The sequence below is a fragment of the Mastigoproctus giganteus genome, chromosome 12, assembly GCF_048544385.1.
Source record: "Mastigoproctus giganteus isolate SK-2022 chromosome 12, ASM4854438v1, whole genome shotgun sequence".
NCBI lineage: Eukaryota > Metazoa > Arthropoda > Arachnida > Uropygi > Thelyphonidae > Mastigoproctus > Mastigoproctus giganteus.
Window position 1 is genome coordinate 17,079,401 of NC_143586.1, and position 25,047 is coordinate 17,104,447.

The 25,047-nt window shown below is 35.4% G+C and overlaps 1 protein-coding gene across 2 annotated transcripts; it reads right to left on the reverse strand.

Annotated features, from left to right (window-relative positions):
- Window positions 1-1,000: 1,000 nt before the first annotated feature.
- Cby (beta catenin antagonist chibby) lies at window positions 1,001-21,939 on the reverse strand. Of its 2 annotated transcripts, none has more exons than XM_090386959.1 (4): window positions 21,882-21,939; window positions 16,104-16,300; window positions 8,731-8,846; window positions 1,001-2,829 (listed from the first exon to the last, which is right to left on the reverse strand). In XM_090386959.1, the coding sequence occupies exons 2-4, from the start codon at window positions 16,288-16,290 to the stop codon at window positions 2,752-2,754; spliced, it is 381 nt and encodes a 126-aa protein (XP_090243085.1). In that variant the 5' UTR covers window positions 16,291-16,300; window positions 21,882-21,939; the 3' UTR covers window positions 1,001-2,751. The 2 variants fall into 2 exon arrangements, with proteins under 2 accessions (XP_090243085.1, XP_090243086.1); XM_090386960.1 differs by lacking the exon at window positions 21,882-21,939 and adding an exon at window positions 21,503-21,583.
- Window positions 21,940-25,047: the final 3,108 nt, after the last annotated feature.

A 25,047-nucleotide genomic window follows, 5' to 3' on the forward strand; every position in this document is an offset into this window, starting at 1 on the left:
AAACAATAAAAATGCTGACCCCATATAATAATGGGAAAAGGCGAGGATAAAAAAAGAAAAAAAAAAAAAAAGAAGAAAGAAAAAAAAAAAAGAGTGTAATATTGAAAATCACATCAGCCTCCATCAAACTTCAAGCCACTGGGGTTTCCCTGGTAAGTCTTATGGCTAGTCCGCCTCTGATAGAGAGGCAACTGTTGATTATTTAGCAAACTTGTTGTATAGGAAATCAATTATTAATTGACGAGCAATACACAGATTGATTTGTAGGCTGGAATTAAAATTTGTATACATAACAGTTATCCATGGCCTAGTTGCAAGTTTCTATGACTTATTGTTTAAAAATCAAATAAAAGTCAGTATACAAATTAGTTTAATACGCTGGTACCTTAAATGGGATTTCCATGCACAAGCAAGAGTCTAGCAATGTAGCTTCAGTCATACAGTTTGACTGGGTTGCAAGAACATTTGCAACTTAGTAGCTCAGTGAACACTTTGTTGCATGTCATACTGTGTTGTTCCTTTGCATAGGAGAGATGAGTGCAGAATTATGAGTATAACTTTATGAATGTAGTTTAGTTTTAAATTTAAAAACATTACCTATAATAACAATTATAAATAATGCAACCACATTTTACCATGAGCTACCCCTGACAACTAGACAACTTCTATGAATTAGCTTCAAACGTTCTGGAATAGTTAAGTACATGAAGAAACTTGGCCTCTGAGGTCAGGATAGTCAGGGTGAGAGAAGTAAACCACATGTTCTGAGTGGCAAACTGAATAAATAGTATTGCAATTGAATGATGAACTTTTCAACTTACATAAAGAAAAATGCTTTAGCAGAACATCAATGCAAAGAAAGCTTTATTAAAGAATAACAGTAGTCATACAAAGTTATAACAGTGTTAACAGAGACAATAACAGAAATGGTATGCATGTATATATATAGATGTGTATATAACAAGAATAAAATCACACTTTATTAAAAAATATGGGTTTGACTTAAATCATTGCTGTGCGATAATCTGAAAATTTTTGAAAATTATTCTTTAATATTTGCATAGAAGTAACTGTGCTGTATTATATGGACGGATATTTCTACAAAACAACAGTTTTATATCAGTTACAAAAACATTGCAACTATATGGTCATTTTTTAATGAAAACAAATCCTAGCTGTACATTTCAAACCTATTATTTTCACAGGATCTTTACCAACAGCAAACTACAAACAAAAATGAGGTATGTTACCAAGTTCGTTGGTTCATTTAACCAATTTTGCTGTTTGAAAGAGAGCCCACAAAAATAAGATAGAGCATGAAATGTAGTGTTATGATTTTATGTAGTTCGGAGTAGAATAAATTCCAATTGTTTACCACAGAGTCGAAATGCAATTGTAGTTTTTTCTAATATGGAATCTCACATAAGTTTGTTCTTTACTCACAATCAAGTAGCTGCATGTGAAAAAACAATCAACTTATCAACATTTCCAAAATATCCAATTAAAGACAACCCTAAATATAAATGTTACAAACTTATTATGACCAATAAGTTGGAAATTGAATTACTATATTTCTAATACTGCAAAAAATATTAGTCTGCAGCTGAAATAAATATGCTAACAACTGGATTGTAAATACAATTATTTCAGCAAAAGTCAATTGGCCAGTAAATTAGTAAACTGAAGACAACCTTCTCCTTCGGTGTATTCTGTAGCATGCAAAATTTAAACTGCTATACATAAATGCATGTGTTCTAATACTGAATATAAAAACCAATTTACGCATATTTCAGCCAATGCTTTTAAATTAATCACTGAAAGTTTATTCTATGTTTAAAATAGAAGACATACTTTGCTAGACTATTTCAAGACATTGATTTCTCATCAGAGAGTGGGTTAATTAATTAACCCACTATCTGATGAGAAATCAGTTAATTAACAAATTAACTTGATTAACAATTTGTGAATAATGAAGCATCTCTAAAGAGTTCTAAGTTTCAATGCAGTATAAAGTAGTACATGACAAGACAATCTCTAGTTTACTAATTTATATCATAGGCCACATAACATTTACTGTATTAAAATAATCAAAAAAAAAGGCCAGATTCTTATATCCAGAGAAATTAGAGCATCACAGAATTCCTCACAAAAATCATGAGGTTACGTTAATGCTGAATAAGCATGCACAGATCTAAATATCTCAGAATTAGAAGGGGAACTCACAAGCATTTGCTCATTTTACAATATGGCAACAATCCTTTTAAAAAATATATATACATATATATATAACTATAAAATAAGTACCTTATTTCAGTTGGTATAAAGAATAAATAGTTGTAGTTCTTCTGCATATTATAGGATTTTAAGTACATATCAAGAGATATCTTTCATGGCCTGTTTGAATGTCTTTTTTTACTTGTAGAAAATTTTCAAACAAATAATCTTATACATAAATATAAGAGAGAGAATAAGAGTTTACTAATAACTACAAGTAAAATTATTATATCATTAAAAGTTGAATTTCATTTTAATTTTCTATTATATTTATATAAGAAGCTATGTGAAAATATAATACCATGGCACAAATGAGATTGAAAATAGTATAACTAAGAAATCTGAAATGAGTATATTGTTGCAATTTTAAGATTATTTGTATACAGAGACTAGATTAAACTTTAGGAATCAAGTAAATTTTCTACTTTTCAACTCCACGAGAACATTATTATAACATGCAAATTTTAATTTTGGCATCTACTTGTTAGAGAGAGCCATTTTCATTTCTTCAAGTTCACTCTCCTGAAGATGAACTTCTGCAGTTGTCTCTGCCAACTATAAAAAAGAAAGCCATCAGTCCACTAAAAAGAAAACAAGCATATACAGGAAAAGAAAAAAATTATTAATACAATATTAGTTTATACGAAATTCTCATTTATACAAAGTAGTTCATATTCTCCTTCAAGAGGGATAGGTAATTTTATGTTAAAAATTTGTTTAACCCCTTCCTGGAACATTTTTTCCCGGAAAATGTGCCATAATGGATAGCCTTTTTTTATTTTACAGATTAAAAGTATGTATCATGCGAATAATCTTGTATGTATTTTGTAGCTACTTTTTCACAGCAGCACAAATCAATTCAATAGGATTCAATTCTGGGTGGTATTGAGGCAGTTTAAGAACAGTGTGTCCTTGATCATTTAGAAGAGAATTGATATAATATTTTTGACTGCAGCTTATTTAATTTTAATAGTCAATACAATTGTATTTTTAGCACTGAATTTCTGTATGCAATGTTATTTTCTCCAAGACATTTTTTTATATCTACTTTTAGATTTGATGTGTATGAAGGACCAAGAATCTAAGATACACATGCACCAAGGTAATAACTGCTCTCTACCATAAATTCTGTCATGCATTTTGTGTTTTTATAATCCTGTGATTAAGACACATGTCAAAAAGCCCCGTCAGCTTCAGGAAAGTAACAAGTTTTAATAATATTTTAGCATTTGTTTTTTTAAAGTGTGGACATAATGTCTTCTTTCATTTGGGGATTTAGTCGGTGGTTTGATGTATTTTGGGGTTGGGTTTGGGATTCTTAGGCTTTTGATTCCGGGTGCATTAGATCATTGATTTTGTCTTCAAGTGTGGAGAATTCATTTAAATTATTTTTATACTCATTTAAATCATGGAGAGGATTAACATAGAAGTGTTCTACAGGACAGCATAGAGGTAATTCCTCGTATTCATAGTTAATTAGGAATGATAAGGAAAATAGAAGGGGTAACAATGACAAGAGCTGGTCCAGACTCAGAAGTTACATGTGCAAGCTAGCATAGAATCTATACAGTGTGAGTTAGTTGGAAGCAAAAGTATAATCAAGAGTGGAAGTAATCTAAAGACAAGAGATTGAATGTCTTATTATGGACATTTCAATTTGCCCCTAGTTGATTGGAGAGAAGTGGGAGGGATAAGAAACTGCTGGCTATGAGAGCAAAGGGTTTTTCACATATGTGAATACTAAAGAAGAGAAGAACAAATCTGATCAGACCCTTGTGTGTGTGGGGGGGGGACACAGGAAGGTTTAACTAACATGGCTGATATTGCAGAATTAAACAGGTACTTAAAAAAAGAAAAAAGGACCAAAGATGGGTAATGTGCCTGATAGGATTTGGCAAAGGAAGGTCCATATGATGAAAGACTTTCAATAGATAGGCAGCAGAGTTTGATAACTATGCACTCTTTTAGAGGAGACCTGATTGAGGCTCTGAAGGGAGAAAGTAAAATGAATTGGGTTGAAATGTTTACTGTTATAATTCCAGAGTAGGGGCTATAAATAAAAATTGAGGCAAGAGGTTTAAAATGGATTGCTGGAAGTTTTCTTTTAGCCAGCAAGCTGTTAATAATTGGAATAAATTGCCTCCATGGGTGGCTGAGGCTGAGAGCTTGAGGAAATTCAACATGTGTGTGGAGGAAGTCAAGTGGTTTTATTATTATTTTATTTTTTAAAGCCTTAGGCTTCCTTACACAATATGCTAATAGCAAAAATTAAAAGTTGTTTCCTCTAATTTATAATCACTTATTATAATCATTCTTTTTATAGCTGACAAGTGCAGGCAAGAATAAAGTGTACCTGACTCACTTAAAATAGCTCCAATTGGGGTGGGGTCACATACTGTTTAGATGTTTTTTAATAACAACCCCCAAATGCAGAAACAAATGTTAAAAGTTAGGTATCCTCTTATGGCATATCACTTTGTCATTGCTGATGTGGACAATTGCAAAAAAAAAAAAGTGTGAAATGGGGGCATAACATGTGCAGAAGAAAAATTGGTTCTGAGAGCAGGAATTTGCATAATAAGCACAGTATATACTACCAGAAGTCACTGAAGAAGATGTGGCAGTAGCAGATGCAGTGGAGAATGAGTTTTCATGGAAGGCAATATTCGGTTCCATTCAAAAACTTACATGTTTGCTGAATATAATAACACCTTTAATAATTAAAAAAAAAAAAAAAAAAAAAAAAACCATCATTTATGGAATGAGTACACCAGCCTCTAAAATTACACAAAAAAATGTTATTTGTCAGTTTGCTATGATTTGATCGACAGGCAGGCAAAGCAACACTAGTGACTCTCTCTCCAATGAGCAAGTAAAGGGAAACTAACCTGCTGAAATTCAGGGGCATCACTATTTTAATTTTATCATAATCCAAAAATTCTATTTTATTACCCAATCATATAAACATTCTTACAAATTATAATACAATAGTTTTGTTACCATATCGCAGTACATGAAAAGATAAATATTTTTTTATCTTCTCATTTTATTACTTATTTTTTGGAACACCAATATTAAATTGATTTTCTTCTCACTTGAAAATTGTTCCTTTTTCAAAAATCCAAATAAAATTTCTTACAAAAAAAAAAAAAACCCATTAAAAAAATCTGGTATATCTAATGAATTGCCAAGAAAGATGATGCTGGATATATTGCATCTACATCCATTAGGATGGGACTGTTTTGATATATCGAATACACATGCATATTAGTAATGTACATATACCATTACAGCTTCCATATTTTTAATCATTTTGTCGGACCTCAGCATGGGTCTGGCAGCTAAATGGCCAGAGGAACAATGGTACACAACACTACCCATATACTTTTTAAATCTCTGGCCTTTACAGTGTTCTGTATCACAAGACAGTATATATACCATGCAGAGATGGGGGATACCCTGGTGCCATTTGATCCTAAACACACTTTACAGCTTCGATAACAATGCAGATTTAACAGAGCTTGCTGCTCACATACATCAGTCCCTACACTAAAGTTAACACGATTAGAATTAATCTATTTTAAACAGCCAAAGCACCTAATATTTAGACAAAAATTTAGTTGTTTAGTCAATTTAATTTTAATTAAATGATAAAACACCCACTGAAATTTCAAACACGTAACATAGATTTCTTTTATCTCTGCCCAATCAGAAGCCAATTTCCCTTTAGTTAAAGCGACTGCTCCAATTTTATGACTTTTTCTTATGTGCACACGCGCACACACAAAGGCAAATGAAAATGGAGTAAATATCAAAAAGAAGCAGTTGACTTCTTGTTGTTTTATAGTCCATTATAGTTTGTCGTTTTTAATTTCCTTTGTGGCTTATGCACAGTAGTCCACCCCATCATTTTAAAGGAGTGCCTTGAAATGCATTTCAAAATAGGCAATGTTCATTTAGTTATTAACAAATGTATCTTGTTTTTATTATTATTTTAACCCTTTCCTAACCAACATGTAATTATGCAGCTTACAGCTTGTTTCAGCTATAAGCAAAAAGGATCTACGATGTACAGGAATGTCATTGTGTGATCAGTTTTGATATTTAATCAAATAAAACTTTTTCTATGTATTGATGTCAGTATATTTCTCAGATCACCTGCGTAATAACAATGCAACTGTAATACTTTTTTGTTACAATCATTAATGAAATAAAACAATTTTTTTTTTCCAATGCTTAAATATTTCACAGTTCCCTAACTAATGCTTCAAGGCACCTTAGGGTGCAACTCCCAATTTGAAAATCACTGCCACAGACCAACAGTGGCTGATAATCACTAAATGGAAACATCATGGTGAGAAACAAACAGACAGGCTACAGAAATTGTTTAAAAGGGAGATCTGAAGGTGCTCAAAAGAGTGGTACATAGATCCCAATAGTCCTTATGAAATATCAACCAGGAGTTCAGAGAAGCCATAGAAACTGATATTAGTAACACAAATAATATGTAGGAAGCTGCATATTTTTTGCTGTTTGTCCAATTTTATAGAAGCACTATGGAATACAAATGAAACATCAATGCACACAATACATAGCATAGACTTACCTGAGGCACAACCCATCATAATTGGGCCCTGAACATTTGAAAAGCTGCGTTATTTAGTGAAAAATCCTGATCCATGGTTTTCAGATGTGATGTCTGTGTTTGGGTCTAGATATTTGGGGAACATTATTTACCAGAAAATGTCATCTGAACTGTTGAGTTTGGCAGAGATACTGTTGCAGTTTGGAGTTCTTTTTTGTGGTTTGCACTTTGTAGTACACTGGTATTCTGGACAATTCCACTTGTCCTACATTGTCGTAATAGCATCCGATTTCATAGAAGTGCAGCACACAAATCAAACATCATAGCATGCAATACACAGACTTGTCTGATAAATAACCCATTGTACCTGGCCTTGAAACATTTGAAAAGCTGTGTTATTTAGTGAAAAATCATGGTACATGGTTTTCAGATCTGAAAACCATGTACCATGATTTTTGTTTGTTGTGTTTGTGTCTGGCAGATGCTTGGGAAGCATTATTTATCAATGTATCATTTGACAAAGATGATATTACTGTCCTGGATTATTTTTTGTGGGTTGGGCTTCGACCATTTGTCATCATTCCTGAGACAATGAATGCTTTGTAGTACATTAAATTTATGGACAATTCTGTTTGTCCTACATTGTGGCAGCAGTATGGGGAGGGTCCTTTGTTTCAGCATGACAATGCACCATGCCATACTGCACAATGTATAGCAATTCAGTTTGAAGATAAAGGCATGCAAAAACTTCAAAGCCACCTAATTTAACACGTTTGAGATGAACTGAAACATGGGCTGACACATTATTAAATATCGTATCAATGAAAGGTACTTTTAAACTTGTGTGTCCAGTTATTTTTGGCAATATAGCATAAGTTGAACCTGTTGTTGTTTTCTATATTTATTAATAATGTTGATGAAGGTATATCAGACTTAATGTCTAAGTTTGCAGGGGACCAAGGTTGGCAGGGTGGTTAATTATAGTAATCAAGGTAATGATATTGCAATAAAAAACTTTAGGCAGATGAGCTGAGAAATGGCAATGGAAATTTAATCCAAATCCCAACTGTATGGTACTACACTCATGGTGGCAGAAAATGGAAAAGACCTGGGGATAATTGTGCAGTCAGATATGAAGTTCTCTGAAGAATGTACACAGGCTGCCAGAACAACCCATTGGGGGTTTGTCAATGATATACAGGAATTTTGCTAGCAATGATAAGAAGGTGATCATCTTATTACACAAGGCAATGATTAGACTGCATCTTGGGTATTGCATAGAAGTCAGGGAGGCCTCATTTTAGAAAGGATGTAGATTGCTGGAACAGATGCAGAGAAGGGCAATGAGATTGGTGAGGGGTACAAACATGCAATTACCAAGAAAAGCTTCAGTTCTGCAAAGTGCAACATCTGGAGACTAGGCAGCTGTGAGGTGATTGGATTGAGGTGTTTAAGGTTTTGAATAGATTGAGCAAGTTCAATGCTGATAGCATTCTTCCTTTTGCTTAGACTACACATGAGGGGAATAAATTCAAGCTGAGGAAGATGGTTGCAGGGTAGATGCGTGGAAATTTGCCTTCATCTAGCAGGTGGTCAATCCTTGGAACAAACTCATTTGGTGTTGCAGGGGTGGGTAGTCTGAAAAATTCAAGAAAGAACTAGATAAACTGTTAGAGGAGGATGGGCAAGTGATGAGGGGTGAGGGTTAGACTGATGCCATATAAGATTGTTTTCTTCCATCATTTGGCACTACTAACACTGTCTCACTTAACAAAAGACATTTCAGTAATGTATCTATTACCCATATTATTTTTATATGAAATATAAACAATATTTTATAATTCAAATGTCTTTTTGCTAACATGTCTTACCATGTCTAGTAAAATTTCAACTTTAAACTTCAAGAAATTGTTCTCTTCTTCTAATTGTTGATTTAGTAATTTCAATCTTGCAATTTCTTTCTGTGGAGAATGAAACCCTTCTGCCCCTGTAATAAATTAAATCAGCTTTAGATACGGAATACCAAAAAACAATAAAATTACAGGCTGATGAAAAAGAAATAACTATATACAGTGCTTTTTTTGTAAAAAAATAGGTGCCGGTACTCATTCTTTGCTATCATGAAAAATTGAAAATTAAAAGAATATGAAAAGTACAGTACTCTAAAAAAAGTATTTCCTGATATTGTTACTTCAGTAGTAGTGTTTGGAATAAGAACAATTAAGTATATTAACACAATTTATTAAGCATAAATTTATTATTCAAGTATATAAAAAATAAGTAAAAATTAGTAAAAATAATAAATAAAAATTAGTAAAAATAATTTCATAATAAAGTTTTTATAGAATATTCCAAATATTTATTGAGTTCTCATCCAACACATTATGCTGACTTCTTTTCTTGCTGCTTGTGTCTGTTGATGAATGACATTTCCGAAACAGCCACGAATCGACATATTTGCTGGATCGCAGTGTGTCACCGGTGGGCCTACAATTTTAAGAAATAGTAGTGAAGAACTTGTTTTTGTCATCAACGAAGCTCTGGATGGGCTGACATTCAGATTCATTTGTGAAAATCCTCATTCATATTCACTCGATGAAATTAGTATCGTACTCAGAGCATTCATCAAATGCTCTTCAATTTTTCTGAAACCTTCTTTTCGATTAGGTATTCTCGAAATCCAAGAATTTTATCTCTTTTATTTAATTGAAGCCTAATTGACAATTTCCTAACTTCATTTTCACCAAATACCAACATTTCACGTTTAGAAGGTTTAATATCTTTGTTGTCCTCATTTTCCTTCTTTCGTCATCGATACTGTCACTAGTTCTTAAATTTGAATTTTTTTTTTTTTTTTTTTTTAACTGTCCAAAAGGTAATTGTCATTTGGATATTCAGCTACTGTGACCATGTACAGAGAGTTAAGGAAACTTTACGGAAAAATATGGACAATGCACTTCCGCGAAACAATAGATGATTATTTGTCGAAGTAAAATTAAATCATTCTTTCTCTCCTAATTCTCAAATGGGGCGCTTACAGTTGATTCACAGTGGTGTCCAACTTATGGCCCCCGCAGAAAGTGAATACAGCAAAAAAAAAAATTCTCATTAAATGTTTGTTTAGTAAATGTAATCGTGTATTGTACTTAATAAACTTTTCGAATATTTTCAATTTTAGGTTCATCATTATTTTCATTTATTCACCTTAAGCAGTGATCCTTTCGGGTTGTAAATTTTTTAAAGTGAGCATTTAAAGGCAAAAGTAAGGTATTTTTTTGAAAAACAAAAGTCATATTTTTATGATTTTAATAAAAGCTAAAATATAAAATAGTGACATAGATTTGTTACACATTAAAGTATTGGGAATTTGCATTTTTTATATATAGCCTGAAAATAAAAAACGGCAACTGAAAACAGAAACTCCCTTTTACATGTAACAAGATATGGAAAATGTAACGTTCTAATTTTTTTTGGAATCACTCAGTGCAGCCCCCGAAAAAATCTAACTTTGAATATGGCCCAAGTATGGGAAAAGGTTGGACGCCACTGTAGTAGAAGGTGAACCAGAGCCCATTGGGAATATCCCTTGATCTGCTCACTGTTCACCAGCGTGATGTCTCCGTACGTGGGACAGGTGGTCGGATAAGTTTTATCAGGTACCCCTAAGTTGTAGAATGGTAATTCTAAGTTGCCTGAAGGCCAGAAGGGCAAACAATGCATACCCAGTTAAGTCTCTTCTAAGCCGGTCGGTATATGAAAATTTCTTTGCTCAACAGAAACTATTTTAAATGTAATTTCCAAGGGGAATTTAAAAAAAAAAATTCCTATAAAAGGAGTTTGTTAAACAGAAGTCCGACCATGTAATTTAGAATTCTAAAAATGGTTATAAAGTTTTATATAGAAAATATCTTAACAACAGACAGTGAAAAATGCAAATTTAGTTAAATAACTAAGCTTATTTGAAAAGTAGGTAAATGTGCGAAAAAATTTACAGAATACTACAAATTTCGAAGTGCACAGCATCCAAATGTCACTGTTAATAAAGGTGCCGGTACGCCGTACCACCGCGTACAGTCCCAAAAAAAGCACTGACTATATATATAAAAGGATAAGACACAAGACAAGAGGGGCACATTCCTGTCAAAGATGAATAAAGTTCATAATATTAATCCTTACATTGTTCATTACTGCGACAGTCACTTAAAATTCACTCAAAATCAATAAAAAATGAATTTTACTGATAATACTTAATCAGAAGGAATTTATTCTGCAAGTATGGCATACAACCAAATTGAGGAAGGATCCTTGCCAATACAGTAGAATACCACCACAACACAAGCCAAAAAAAAAAAAATATATATATATACAGTGGATTCTGGTTATTTGGGCCACCTGTTAATCAGGGCAGCCATTTATTTGGGGCAAATCTTAAAAAACAGAAAGCAATCGAGAAAATAGCCAGGGCTTACTTCGCTTAATTGGGACAGCATGCCATTTAATCGGGGCAGGAGACTGGAGCACTGGAGATTACCCTACGATTGTCTCCGATGGTACCACGTGGTTCGTTTGAAATTCTGGAGGTCACAACCGTAAATCAATAAAAACAATTGGCAGTCACCTGTTTATTGCACTTTTCTGTTAGTGAAATCTATCATAAACGGATAGTAAACTCGACCTTATTGAATTTGCGATAATACCGACAGCTGGAATTCTGTGGGTTATTATGGTAAAATGTGTTTACACTTCCATGAAATCTTCAATCATATAAAAAAATTAATTTTAAGATCTTCTCTTCATTCCTATTTTTAAAGCTTTGTAACAGGTTACTCCGTTCTCACTTGCGCACATCGTGTTACTTGCAATTTGTGTGTGACGTGTTCTTTGTTATTGATAGCTTATCTTTTTACTGTTTTAAATTTTAACCCGCACCCACAAATGTCAGTGAACAGAAATGTCAACTAGTTTGTATGTACATATTACAGTACGTATTAATTATTTAGATTATCACGTATACGCATCCGATTTTCATGCATCATTTAATTTTTTAATTGGTAAGGTAATAAAGGGTAAATTTGTGCTTAATATATCTTTACTTTTATAGCCTGTGGATAATATTCCTCCTATTTTCGCTAATTAAAATTGCTGTTTAATAGAATTAAAATTGTGATCACAATGACCAGCACTTACTACACATCGTATAGGGAATGGTACTTGACTATGGTGACTGCATCGTAACATGATTTGATTGTAGAGGGGAACCAATTGTAAAGCGGGAGTCCATTGTATTTTTACCTTTTTTTTTTTTAAAGTGAAACTTCGGATAATTGGGGCAGCCACTTAATCGGGCCAAAATGTACTAGTCCCGATGTGTCCCAAATAACCGGAATCGACTGTACTTCACATTTCAAAATACAGTAGTAATAACCTTGCATACAATAATTTAATTGTAGGCCTAATTAAATTTTGTTTCATACAAACTGAATATTCTCATGTATATATGATTATCCAAACTATTTGATTAACCGAACCAACCTTGGTCCCAATTAGTTTGGATAATTAACGTTCTGCTCTATTTCTTTTTAAGTAAGGCATAAATATTTCTTGGACTCTACCTTGTGGGACAATTTGTAAGTTCACAGTGGAATACAAATGAACTATGGGAAATATTTTAAGGATTCAACTTGGAAGTCACAATCATATTTATACCACTTGCAGTACACCACAAAGAATATGCCAAAATGGATAACAAGGTAGCTAGCAAGTTTGTGGCCCAAGTATGAAGGTTTATTTGAGGAATCCAGTAACATGGTACTTTCAAAACAGTCCCCTGTGGAGTCAGTACACATTTTTCACTGATGCTGCAACATGTTGATTCTGGCTGCAAAGAAAGTTTTCACTTGGGCTTCCAGGAGTGCATCCACAATGACACCACTGTTGGTAGGAAAATGGATGCCAGCCAGGTATTTTTTTTCAAATTAGGATATAGGTGAAAGTCCAATGGTGCTAAATATGGTGAATATTTGGGATGGTTCACGATTTCAAAGCTGCACTCATGCAGTGCAGCCACGGCAAATGACAGACTAAGCAGGCATATTGTTTTTCCTCAATATTGTCTTTGATGGTTTTCACACGAACACCTCACATGGTGGTGCAGTATGCTTCATGACTGTCTGGCCCTTCAGAAGGTAATCCACCAGCAACACTCCATCAGCATCCCAAAAAACTGATGCCATCTCCTTGTCGGCAGAAGGAATCAACTTGCCCATCTTTGGAGAGGAGAAGAGCTGTGTTTCCACTGTTTGCATTGCTCCTTTGTCTTAGGCTGAAAGTGATGGAACCATGTCTCATCCATGGTCACTGTGACCACCAAATACGGAGGATGCAGAAAGATCAGAGAATGACCACCGCATATCCCCGGAGCAATATGGCCTTAGTTGCTAATGCTCCTAAAAAAAAAAACCAAAGCAAATCCATGGTCACAAACCTTGCAAGAAATTTTCTGGATCTGCAAATGATGCAAATATTCACTTGATTTTGACAATTCTTGTGCATTTTTTAATCTACTGTCAACAACTTTGGGACCCATCATTCTGACACCTTTTTCATAGCAAGAACCTCTGTTATTATGCTGTGCTCATGTTCAGATGAGATGCTCAAGATGTTGGCAATGTATTGAACTGTCATTTTTCAATCACAAATCACTAGATCATGCACATTGTTAACAATGTGCACCTAACAACTTCTAGAGTGATGAAAATTGCAGGTCTTCCAAGGCAAGAGCCTTCTGGGCTCTCCCTCCCTCATTTAATTTCTGCTGCCCAGTTCTTAACCATGGGAATAGGAAAGGATATTCTTCCCCAATGTTGTAATCATATCCTCATGAATTAACTTTGGAGTTAGTCCCTTTTCCCCCCAAATATTGGATGACTGTACAGAGAATGATTTTGTTCATCTTTCCGCATGCACACAACTTTGTTGACTTCAGGTTCTGTAATTTAAAAAATGGTGTTACTGAAACTGTGAAACTTGGTGAATTACTGTTTGAAGTGTTATACATTAAATAACACTTCAAACAGTTAAATACAAAAATTTTTAACACTGTACCACTATCCTTTCATACTCAGGTCACAAACCTGCCAAACCTCCTTGTACAAGTCAATCTGTAACAAGATCACTGAAGGGTTACATAGGTGAAAGCTGAGTATGGCAATTCTTTGGCAAAGGGAGCCAAAACTTATTTTATGCACAGAATGATTATGACAATGATGATTTTTTGTGCCTATTTCAACATCACTTTTTGTCAAATAGCTACTAAAATCATCAGCAGCCACAAACCACAAAGAAAATGCAATAAGGCTATATGGGATGTATCAGGGTTGTAAATGGCAATAAAATACATAGTTTTATTTATCTTTATAGTAATGCCAGGAGTACTGTAAAGGAATTACACGAATTTGAGGCTTTGATTAAGCCAACTGATTCTATAGATATAAAAAGACTAACAGAGAATGGTGCAACCTATATAAAAGGGAATGAAGAATTTCATTACAGTAACATGTATAATGGGTATGGTATATGTTCAGGAGAGACAGAGAGTTGGAAGAGGAGGGATGGCTATTCTTATCAAAAGCTCCCTGAAAGCTAACAGACTCAGAGACAGATTTTGTTCAAATGCATTGTGGGGTAAGTTAAAGGTCATTATTCAGAAGGTATGGCAAAAATCTCTTTTGGCAACTTGCATGGGAAAACATTACTTTATTACAGGTGATTTTGGTCTCTCTCATATAGACAGGAAATACACTATACAAAAGTTTTTTTTGAACGATCTGGATTACTATTCCATACTATTTATTCCAGCATGTCACAGAAAATATTAGGAGCTCTAAACTCACAAAGGATGCTAACTGCATCAAAAATTTTGATAGTGCAGGAACCAATAAAAGATATGATCACAATGCTGTAAAATGGTAGTGTTAGAGTTTTCTATGATTAGAGATGACTTGCAGTAAACAGAAGATAAGGGTTAAAGTTAATAAGATGAAAGGAAAACGTAAAGGCTTCAGTTTCAAGAGTGGGGGCTATAGTGGTACTTTTTTGTGTAGAGATAGGTGCCTCCGTAGCCAGGTGGGGCAATAGGTGCCTCCTGCCCACGGAGGCGCCTATTGGCTCGAGCCTATGGACTCGAACCCCGATCTAATCACGCTTCTTGATTAGATCGGGGTTCGAGCCCATGACCTGATAACGGAGGATGCGGAAAGGTCAGGGAATGACCACCGCATATCCCCGGAGCAATATGGCCTTAGTTGCTAATGCACCTAAAACCCAAATAACAAACAAACAACTATAGAGATAACTATATGCTATTGGATTATGGGAAATATTGAAAGGACATATCATGGAAGTCTTATACAAATTCATTTCAATGAAGAAGTTCCACAAAAGAAAGATGCTATAATGGATGACAAGAGAGGTTAAAGATTTAACTCAAGAAAAGAAAGAAAAAATGTGAGATTATATGTTAGACAGACAACTTGTGTGGTGCCTCTGTAGCCAGATGGGCAGGAGCAGCAGTGCATAGCACATGCTTCTTGATTAGACCCGGGTTCGAGCTCATGCCCACCAAACATGGAGGGTGCGGAAAGGTCAGGGAATTACCACCGCATATCCCCAGAGCAATATGGCCTTAGTTGCTAATGCTCCTAAAAACCAAATAACAAACAAACACAACTTGTGTGATCGACACCTACTAATATAAAAGAAGCTTGTGGAGGCTTTTTGTTTATACCATCTTCAAAGGGAAAGCGAATATACAGCCCTGGCACGTTCCATTGCCATATTTCAAAAGCACGGGGAAGGGGGGGGGTTAAGTAGGCAAAAGGGAAAAAAGAATGATAGAAGGAAAATTCTATTTTAAAGAATGAAGAAGGTAAACCTAGCAGGTCTCGGATCGCATAAGTTGTCTGTCCAACATGTCTAGTAAAATTTTGAGCCAACAGGATTTCTATAATGTTTTTTTTACAATGTCAATGGAGTAAGATAGGTGAAAGGTCAATAAGAGAAATCACTTGTTAAGAGAACTAAGAATGGGTAAGGTTCCAGTGGTCGGGTAAGGTTTAAAGGTTAGGCTCAATTATGTAAGTCATTTGTAAACTGCACTTGGAAGTTGTGGTCAGGTCTGAAAGCTGCAGCTGAAAAAGAAAAACTGCATTTGAAATAGCTGTGATAAGAGAAATTACTTAGTTACCTGAAACCCATTCTCCATTTTCGAATGTTGCTTCCTGAGCTCCTAATTTTACTTTAACTTGACCATAATTCAATCCAAATTCACTCTGATTTTGAACTGGATCAAGATCACGCTGAACACTGGAAAGTGATGCAGATTTTCTTGGCGGTGTCTTCTTCAAAGAAAATTTATTACTGAAGAATGGCATTCTTCATGTACTGAAGAAAAAAAAAAAAAAAACAAAAATCACAATTTGAAGTTATACACAGGAATCTTGTTATAGAGGACTGATGAAAATAATTATATTCTTACATGAGTCTGAGATTAAAGAAGATATGATTCCCTAAGAACACCTTATATCTTGCAGTTAATGGTATGATCACTTATGGGGGAGGGGGAAGGTTATCAAAATACTAAAACTATTAAAGTCCCCTGGAATACATTAACAAATATTTTTCTTCAAGAAGGGAAGACTGTAGTAAAAACACCATCGCTTCATGAAGTTCTAGCAGCAGTCTCTGCCTACCATTCAGTGCAAAACAAGTGTGTCAATGATTGGTCTGCCTACATGAATTTCCCCCACTGTTCCACTGTCCAATCATGACTCTTGGTACCAAACCTGGATGGCATTCAACCATCCAATGGTATCAACAGTGGATGGTCGAATGCATCCAAGGAGGGAGGTATCGGATCTACTGCACCCTGCAACGTTACACTTTTTATTCCAAAGGTAATGGCCACTTTATGGATGACAATGCAATGCAACAGCACATCATGCGAGAAAATGCAAGATTGGTTCAGAGAACATGACACAGATTTTCATCAACTTCCCTAGCCCCTACATTCATCTGACCTCAATTCTATTGAGAATGTGTGGGATATGCTGGAGAGAACTATTTGGCGACGAAGTCCTCTTCCTTCAACTTTGCAGTGCCGAGATATTTTGTTGGAAAAATAGTTATAATTAGACCAAAACACATTACAGAATCTATGCTGCATTGCACACTTGCTTTATTCAAAACAAAGGACGCCTGATTCGATACCAAATAAAGGTTTGTATTTTTTTGGCCAGTCTGTGTGATAAACAACTTGAATTCCAGTAAACATAATTTCATGATATTTTATATTTTTGTCTTTTGGAAAGATGTTGGATTAGCAAAACATTTTCAGCATATATTCTATTAGGTGGATTTTAGGATTAATTCTGATTGCATAGTTCCCCCCCCCCCCAAAAAAAAAGAAATCTAAATTTTTACTGCATGTTTTACTTGTTCCTAGATTTGTACATAAAACCTCCCTAATAGATTTTATGTACAAATCTAAATGCTTATATATCCCTTCCTTCCACCCACAGGTTCCCTCACATACAGAAACACTGCTATAAATTTGGTAGAGTAGCTCTAATATTTTTCAAAATTTCAGAGTTCATTCAATGTGAGGGGCTGAATAAATAGTAAAGTTTGGTAAAATTCAAGAAGTTGCTCTTGACATTTTTAGGTTTTGATAATGTTTAGAATAAAGGTCATCTAAATAAGCTCCCATCTTATGGATTGCCAAATTTTTTCTGCAGTCGGGTATCCTGTTTTCTCTCTGACCACTTTATGGGTGAGGGTAGACTGCTTCTGTCTTCTAACTCCCCCATTAATGCTGATGTACCCAAATGTTCAGTTTTCGCCCACTCTTTTCCTGTTGTATATTAATAACCTTCTTCCACTGACTAGAAGAAGATCATTAATATACAACAGGCAAAAAGTATTCCCCTGACTTCTAATCTCTCTTGGCATAAGCACATCATATATACTGTTTCCTCTACATCTAAAAAACTGTTTTCTCATTCACTTTCAGCATTATTTTCCTTCTAAACAACTACTCACTCTGTACAAATCTGAAATCTGCTCTATCATGGACCACTATTCCCACATTTGGGGTGGTGTATACAAAGCCTCTCTATCTCTAGATTCCATTTAAAAGAGGGTAGTCAGGTTAATTAATGACCAGACTCTTACATAGTCTCTCCACACTGTCTCATAAATATTCTATTTCTGCTGCATGCCTTTTCCAGATACTTCAATGGGCACTGTTCTTCTGAATTGGAATCTGTAATTTCCCCACTCTCTTCCAAATCAGCCAAAACACATGCCAGAACCAGTCAGCATCCATTCACTGTCCAGCTTCAAACTCAGAGACCCAACTTTTCTTCTCCCTCATTTATCCCTTCAACTTCTGTTTTCTGGAACAACCTTCCTGTACATGTATTTCCTAAAAATACAATCTTTGTCTTCTCAACCTTCAATGCATGCATGATACTAAACACTATAGGTTCTAATATCTTTCTCATGTTTTGGTGGTTTTATAAAAAAAAAAATGGAGGCGGGCACTCTAAGTAAAATTTAATATGCACTGGTTAACTCTTTCCACATAAAAAAAAAAAAAAAAAAAATATATATATATATATATATATATATATATATATATATATATATATATATATATATAGTCCTTAGTGTTTTTCCAGCAGTTATGTTTTGAAGTACTCTCATTTCCATGTGGTAGAGCCAAGGATGCTCTACCATAAGGATGCAATAATCCTTTGATAATGACATTAACATATATTTAAAGATTGACACAAATCATCTACATTCATTACACCACAATAAAGTCATTTATTATTCAGCAATATACATTATAGCACTATTACCAGACAAGTGATAAATGCTTCAGTAAAGGTGTTGCAACATATTGCCAAATAATAAATGATTTTATTTTGTTGAAAACAGTGTAGGTAATTTGAGCTAATCCATATGGACAATTCCTATGAAAAAAAAAAAAAGACTTGTTCCAAGTCTTAAATAAGACATGAATACAGATTATAAGCTGCAGTAATAGTTGAGTTACTCTTTTTAATAGTGTGGTGCACTGCATTATTTTAATCATCATACATGCATTCTTAAAACTGATTTTTTATGATTTGTTAAAAGGAGCAGATCCAAACTGTTTTTCTGGAATGGCCAGCAATGTAATAATGATATGTTTCTGGGGGAGTAGTGTAACTGAAAATTAAATTTGAATTTAGCATCAATTTATCTCAAATGTTTAACCAGATTTTACATAATACATATACAAAATGAAGTTACAACTTAATATCATAAAACACATATCTGTTCCAATTTATTAAGTCTTTGGGGGGGGGGATTCATTTCCTCTTGGATCTGCCACTGTTTATGAAGTAAATGATAAACTTAACTTACTGAAACCACAAAATACAATTATATATCACTGTTCAAGCTATCATAAGTTTTGGCCATGCTAGTTATCCAAATAATAATTAGAAAATGTTAGAGAAGAAGCCTTTAACACTTTGTAATTATTTGTACTATAATTTGTCACATGTCAAAAATTCATCCATTTTTGGATCAGAGTATAAAAGCACTCAAAATACTCCTCTCTATACCCCAAAAAAGCTGTTATAAGTCAATGACCAATAGGAACACAACTTCAAATTTAAAAAATAAATGTTGTTTAAAAGGTGAATGGTAACATTCCTTTGTTCTCTTGAAAAAGTAATGGTTTGTAACCTAAGACAATTTAGTATCAATGACAATTTTCAGTTGACAGTTTTCAATAGTCAATTGACTATTGACAACATGAAGCATGTAAGCAAAGCTTATACAGCATCAGCTAAAAAAAAAAAACTTAACCCCATTCCTTCCAACAATTTGACAAGACCTTCCTTAAATTTATTCAAACTAACCATCACAATGATAATCAATTACCTTTGCCTGAATGTAAACTTCCAAATATCTATTCTACAACAAATAAAGGAACCATGAGGTTATAAAAAATATATATCTTTTATTTGGATATTAACAATTCCATAGTACTGAATCATGGGTACTGCCAAATGAATTTGGGAAGCTCTGAAGAGCTCTTTGCTTGTAATTACAGCTGACTTTATAAACTGCATATCACTTGGGATTATAATCAGGGCTGTCTTTTGCATTAGGCACTGTGCCTGGAACCTGTGGAAAACAGGGATCTGAAAAATATAAATCAAGATCCAACAACAAAATTCTACAAACTAATTTTTAAGTGCAAATTTCTAATATAAATTCTTTCTTTGCTTCTTCTGATAACAAAATCATTAGCATCAAAGATTGTATTGCAAACAAGTTAGTGCTAGATAAGTGCTGTGGAAATAATTTCAAAACCAAATTTATAGAAATGCTTTAGAATTTTCTTTAAAAACAAACAAACAAAAAAAATTTTATGCAAGGGCATTTTAATTTTTTTTTTTTTTTTTTTTTTTTTTGATTTGGTAGTTGTTGGCGCATCGGCTTCTGTGGCCATATTGCACCTCCTAAGGTTTTTGCAGTACTTTGATCCAAGCCCGAGGCGGGAATCGAACCCGCGACCTTTGGGTTGCCGGGCAGGTACTTTACCCACTCAGCTAGCCCGGTCGGCGGCATTTTAATAAGCTTTATATAACACAGTGAGGCCTTGGAACAAGAGTACCTAGGGCTTATGAACACTAAAAGATGGTCCTAATTATAATTACTCCAAAACAAGCTACTATAACTCGCACTTCACCGGTGAAATGTGAACATTTGGTCCATGCAAGGGTCATCCAAATCCCACTGTCAGTGATGGAAGAATATTTAAGTTTGGAGTTTGTTTTGTGAACTTGGTTTTTTTGTTTTTTAATAAAATCTCTTGTAATAAACCATGCAGTCTTCTGCAAGAGTGCATGCATACAGACAGTGTAAAACAAACAATAGTGGCATGAGCTTTGCACCAATTTTCTTGGTTTTATTTCTTTATTTTGGTAAACATGCAGCTCACCACATCTACTTTGTTTTTCTGAACATTAACACAAAACTAGCAATTTGAAGGGCCAACGAAAACAGATAATGGAAAGAACTTCTCACTGTTCAGTTGACCACTCCAATGAAAACACAAAATAGTAATGAGTCTCCGACTGAAAGTTGACATTTGCCTATACTGCATGTTTACCCCTATTAGTATTAGACTCCTGCTAGTCCCATTCCTAAAAATTTCTTCATGTGTGACTGTAGATGTAATTATATAGCAACCACAGGCTTGCAAAATTCAAGGATTTATCTTGTAAAAATAATTCTTTGATAACATGAAATGTAAATATTTCATATCATGTTGCAATAATCTCTTATTACTCATATCTCTTAGTGTCAGTGATAAAGGAATTTAAATTTGGAGTTTGTTCTGTGAACTTTGCTTTTTTATTTATTTTTTAAAATAAAATCTCTTGTAATAAATCATGCAGTCTTCTGCAAGAGTGCATGTATACATAGGATAAAACAAACAATACTCGCATGAGTTTCGCACCAATTTTCTTGGTTTTATTTACATATTTTGGTAAACATGCAGCTCATCACAATACCCACCTTGTTTGTCTGAGCACTAACACGAAACTAAAAATTCGAAGGGCCAATGAAAACAGATAATGGGAAAAAATTACTGACTACACACACTTTTGGCATATACGTTTCATTCTCTTCTAATTTCGAAGAAGCACAAAAAAGGTAATCAGAAATCACCTCCAACCTTGAATTGACAACTGAATCAGAAAACAAATTAGATAAAACTGAATTGATTAGATACAAAAGAGAGCTGATCAGAAATCACTTCAAATGTTAGATAAATGATAATAAAAGAAAACTAACTGCAACTTGAATTTTCAAAAACATCGTATTCAAGAATCTAATCTGTGTTACAAATTGAAGATCAAAAAAGAAATACAACAAGCACTTATATCCAACCTACATCATAAATAGAAAACCTGCAGCTTTTACTCACATGCCAACGGAAAAAAAAAAAATAAATAAATAAATAAAAGCGACGTCTAGCATAAAAAGAGAGCAAAAATCGCTGATATGAAATTTAGCGACAACTTTCAATGCTAATTCTTTTAAAACTGCTAATTTTTTTTTAACACCCTATATACAGTATAAGTATATCTAGACGGTGTTTCATTTTATCGTATTATTATTATTATTATTATCATTAGCCATATGGTGCAAGGAAGCCTGAGGCTTTTGCTGCACCAGCCAAAAAAAAAAAAAAAAAAATTCTGAGTTATCCTGAGAGAGAGAGAGTCAGAAATACAGGGTGCCTCAAAATATTGGTACAAACGTTTAGGGGAGGTAGGTAATATCTAAAGGAATGCGAATCGCATAGGAACCCATAACCGAAAACGTCACGGGAAAGTAGCAGCAGGGGCACAAGAAGCAGAAGTGACACAAGACAGTAATTAGTGGCAAACATTTATTTGACATAATATTAACAATGGAGTACGAGATTGATGCATTTCATGATGTTACAACAGATGCTGGAAGGTTCCACCATGAGACGCGATGCATGCGTGACACTGATGCAGAATGGATTGGCGGACACGGTCGAGCACACCTAGAGTTTCTTTGACAGTAGCAGCAGCACAGACGAATCTTGCCACGAGATCCATTTCTGTCTCCACAGGTGATTCATATACGATAGATTTGACGGTCCCCACAGAAAGAAATCAAGGCTCGATAAATCAGGTGAGCGTGGGGACCAGGCAATGGGTCCACCATGGCCAATTCATCGACGCCCAAATCGCCTGTTCAAATGGAAACGAACACACCTTCCATAATGGGAAGGCGCCCCGTCATGTTGAAACCAAATGTTGCGTCTCACATTCGCTGGAACATCGTCAAGTAACCCTCATAGAACTTGTTCAAGAAAGATCCAATATTTAGCGGAATTCATGCGGCATGGTAACAGGTATGGGCCGACTAAGCAGTCACCGACCATACCTGCCCACACATTTATTGCGAAGCGATGTTGTGCCGCATGGGGCGCACACCGTGTGGGTTGACATAAGCCCATACATGAGCATTGTACTGATTGAATAAGCCTTCCCGAGTGAAATAAGCCTTATCCGTTAACAAAATATAGGCTGGAAAATTCAAGTCTTGAACACTTTCTTGGAGAAACCACTGCGCAAAAGCCACACTTGCAGGATGATCTTGGGGGAGCAGTAACTGAACCCTTTGGAGATGAAAGGGGTGTAAGGAATCGTCGTGCCAGACACGCTGTACACTGGAACGAGACACTCCTAAGGCAGATGCAACGGCACATGTGCTGGTAGTAGGATTATTCTGGATGGCATTCTACACCCTTTCTTTCATGGCGGGAATTCGCGTCGAACATGGTCTGCCCGCACTACTCCTGTTAACTTTAAATGACCCATAATCGCACAAATTTTGATTCACACGAGCAAACAAACGGTGGTCCGGTACATGTGTGTCTGGGAAGCATTCTCCATAAATTCGTTGAGTGGCTCGTCCATTGCCCTCTGCTAATCCGTACACTAGGTGCATGTCTGCCAGCTCACAGTTAATATATCGATTCATGCTCTTCGTGCGGCGACTACTGCTTGGATGGATAAACCAGAAATTTTCTCTCTCGCGAACTGAACAGCGCTGTCTACCAACTTACGGTTACGTTTCTGGTTATCGGTTCCTATGCGATTCACATTCCTTTAGATGTTACCTACCTCCCCTAAGACAAAACTGGAACTCTTATGAGAAGTGAGAAAACTCCACTTCCCAGAACATTGAGTACCGGACGGGACAAGAGTCCCATGAATGACTCCCAACTGTGACATTTTGCACAACCTGTTCAGCCAGACCAACATTGAATCGCCTCTGCTGGGCCTCAGGTTTTTCTGGATGGTGCGGACCTGACCCTGCGGTCTGGTTTGCTCCCACCCATGCACACAGGCCACATTGGCAACCTGAGCCAGCTCTCTTGTCTGGCTCACTGTCTCACCTCTTCCTGGCAGGTGGGGAGGGGACAGTAAACTGTCATAAGTAAACTGACAGTAAACTGTCCCCTCCCCACCCTGCCACCCTATTTCTTCCCTCTGGTGGGGCATGGGCATGCCCCACTGTAAACTGGAGTTGCCTCTCCTTTCGGCTCCATATTTCTGTCTATTTGCTCCCCAGTCTTCAGCCTTCACCCCGCTCTATCTGATAGCAACGTGAACACGCCCCGCACAATCTAAAATCAGCAATCTAAATTAATTTTGCCCAACATTTTGGACTTCTAGCGCTCCCCGCGACGCGTACGCGATTTTTTTTTTTTTTTTTTTTAACGTCCTAGCCACTGAAATCTTAGGAAATTAGGTGGCACGACCTGCCAGAGTGAACTATATACTAGTGAGTACCTGGTCTGCCTCCACGGGGCTAAAGTGGGACAACGTCGGGCCTCAGTAGGGGTCTGGCGGCTAAATGACCAGATGAACAACGGTACAAGGCATCAAATATATACAAAGTCCATACACTTTTAAATCTCTGGCTTTTCCAGTCAACTGGTTCACCCACAATGTAAACTACGCGGAGATGGGGGAAACCCCTGGTGCCGCTTGACCCTAAACGCACTTTACACTTTACACTTTACCTCCCTATATTGTTACCTATATTTTTGAGACAAGCTGTAGAAGGGAATCACCAAGGAACAGAAGAATGATGATATACAGCTCAGGACCCTGCATGTGTCAAGCCCATACTCATCAGATGTGAGCCTCTGGGAAGAATTGTTCAGAATGTCTTGAGACATGGTTTATGTCTTTGTTACTTTGCATGTATCCTGTGTTGTAGCAAACAGAATTTTTCTGTAAATGTGGTGGGAATTTTTTTGAAAATTGTCATATTAAGGATATCCGAGAACAACCTCATCCACTCATGTGTATAAAGCCCATGAATTGCGTGTGTTTACTGGTTGGTTTGCTTGTTTAACAGGAAGAATTACCGTTTTCTGCAGGAAAAATTTGCTGTCCTCTTCTAAGAACGAGAAACTCAGCCAAGGAAAAAAAAAAAAAAAAACCTAAAAGTTCTAGCATCAGTGATGGGATTAGAATCGATATGTGGAGAATGGTGATTATAACCAC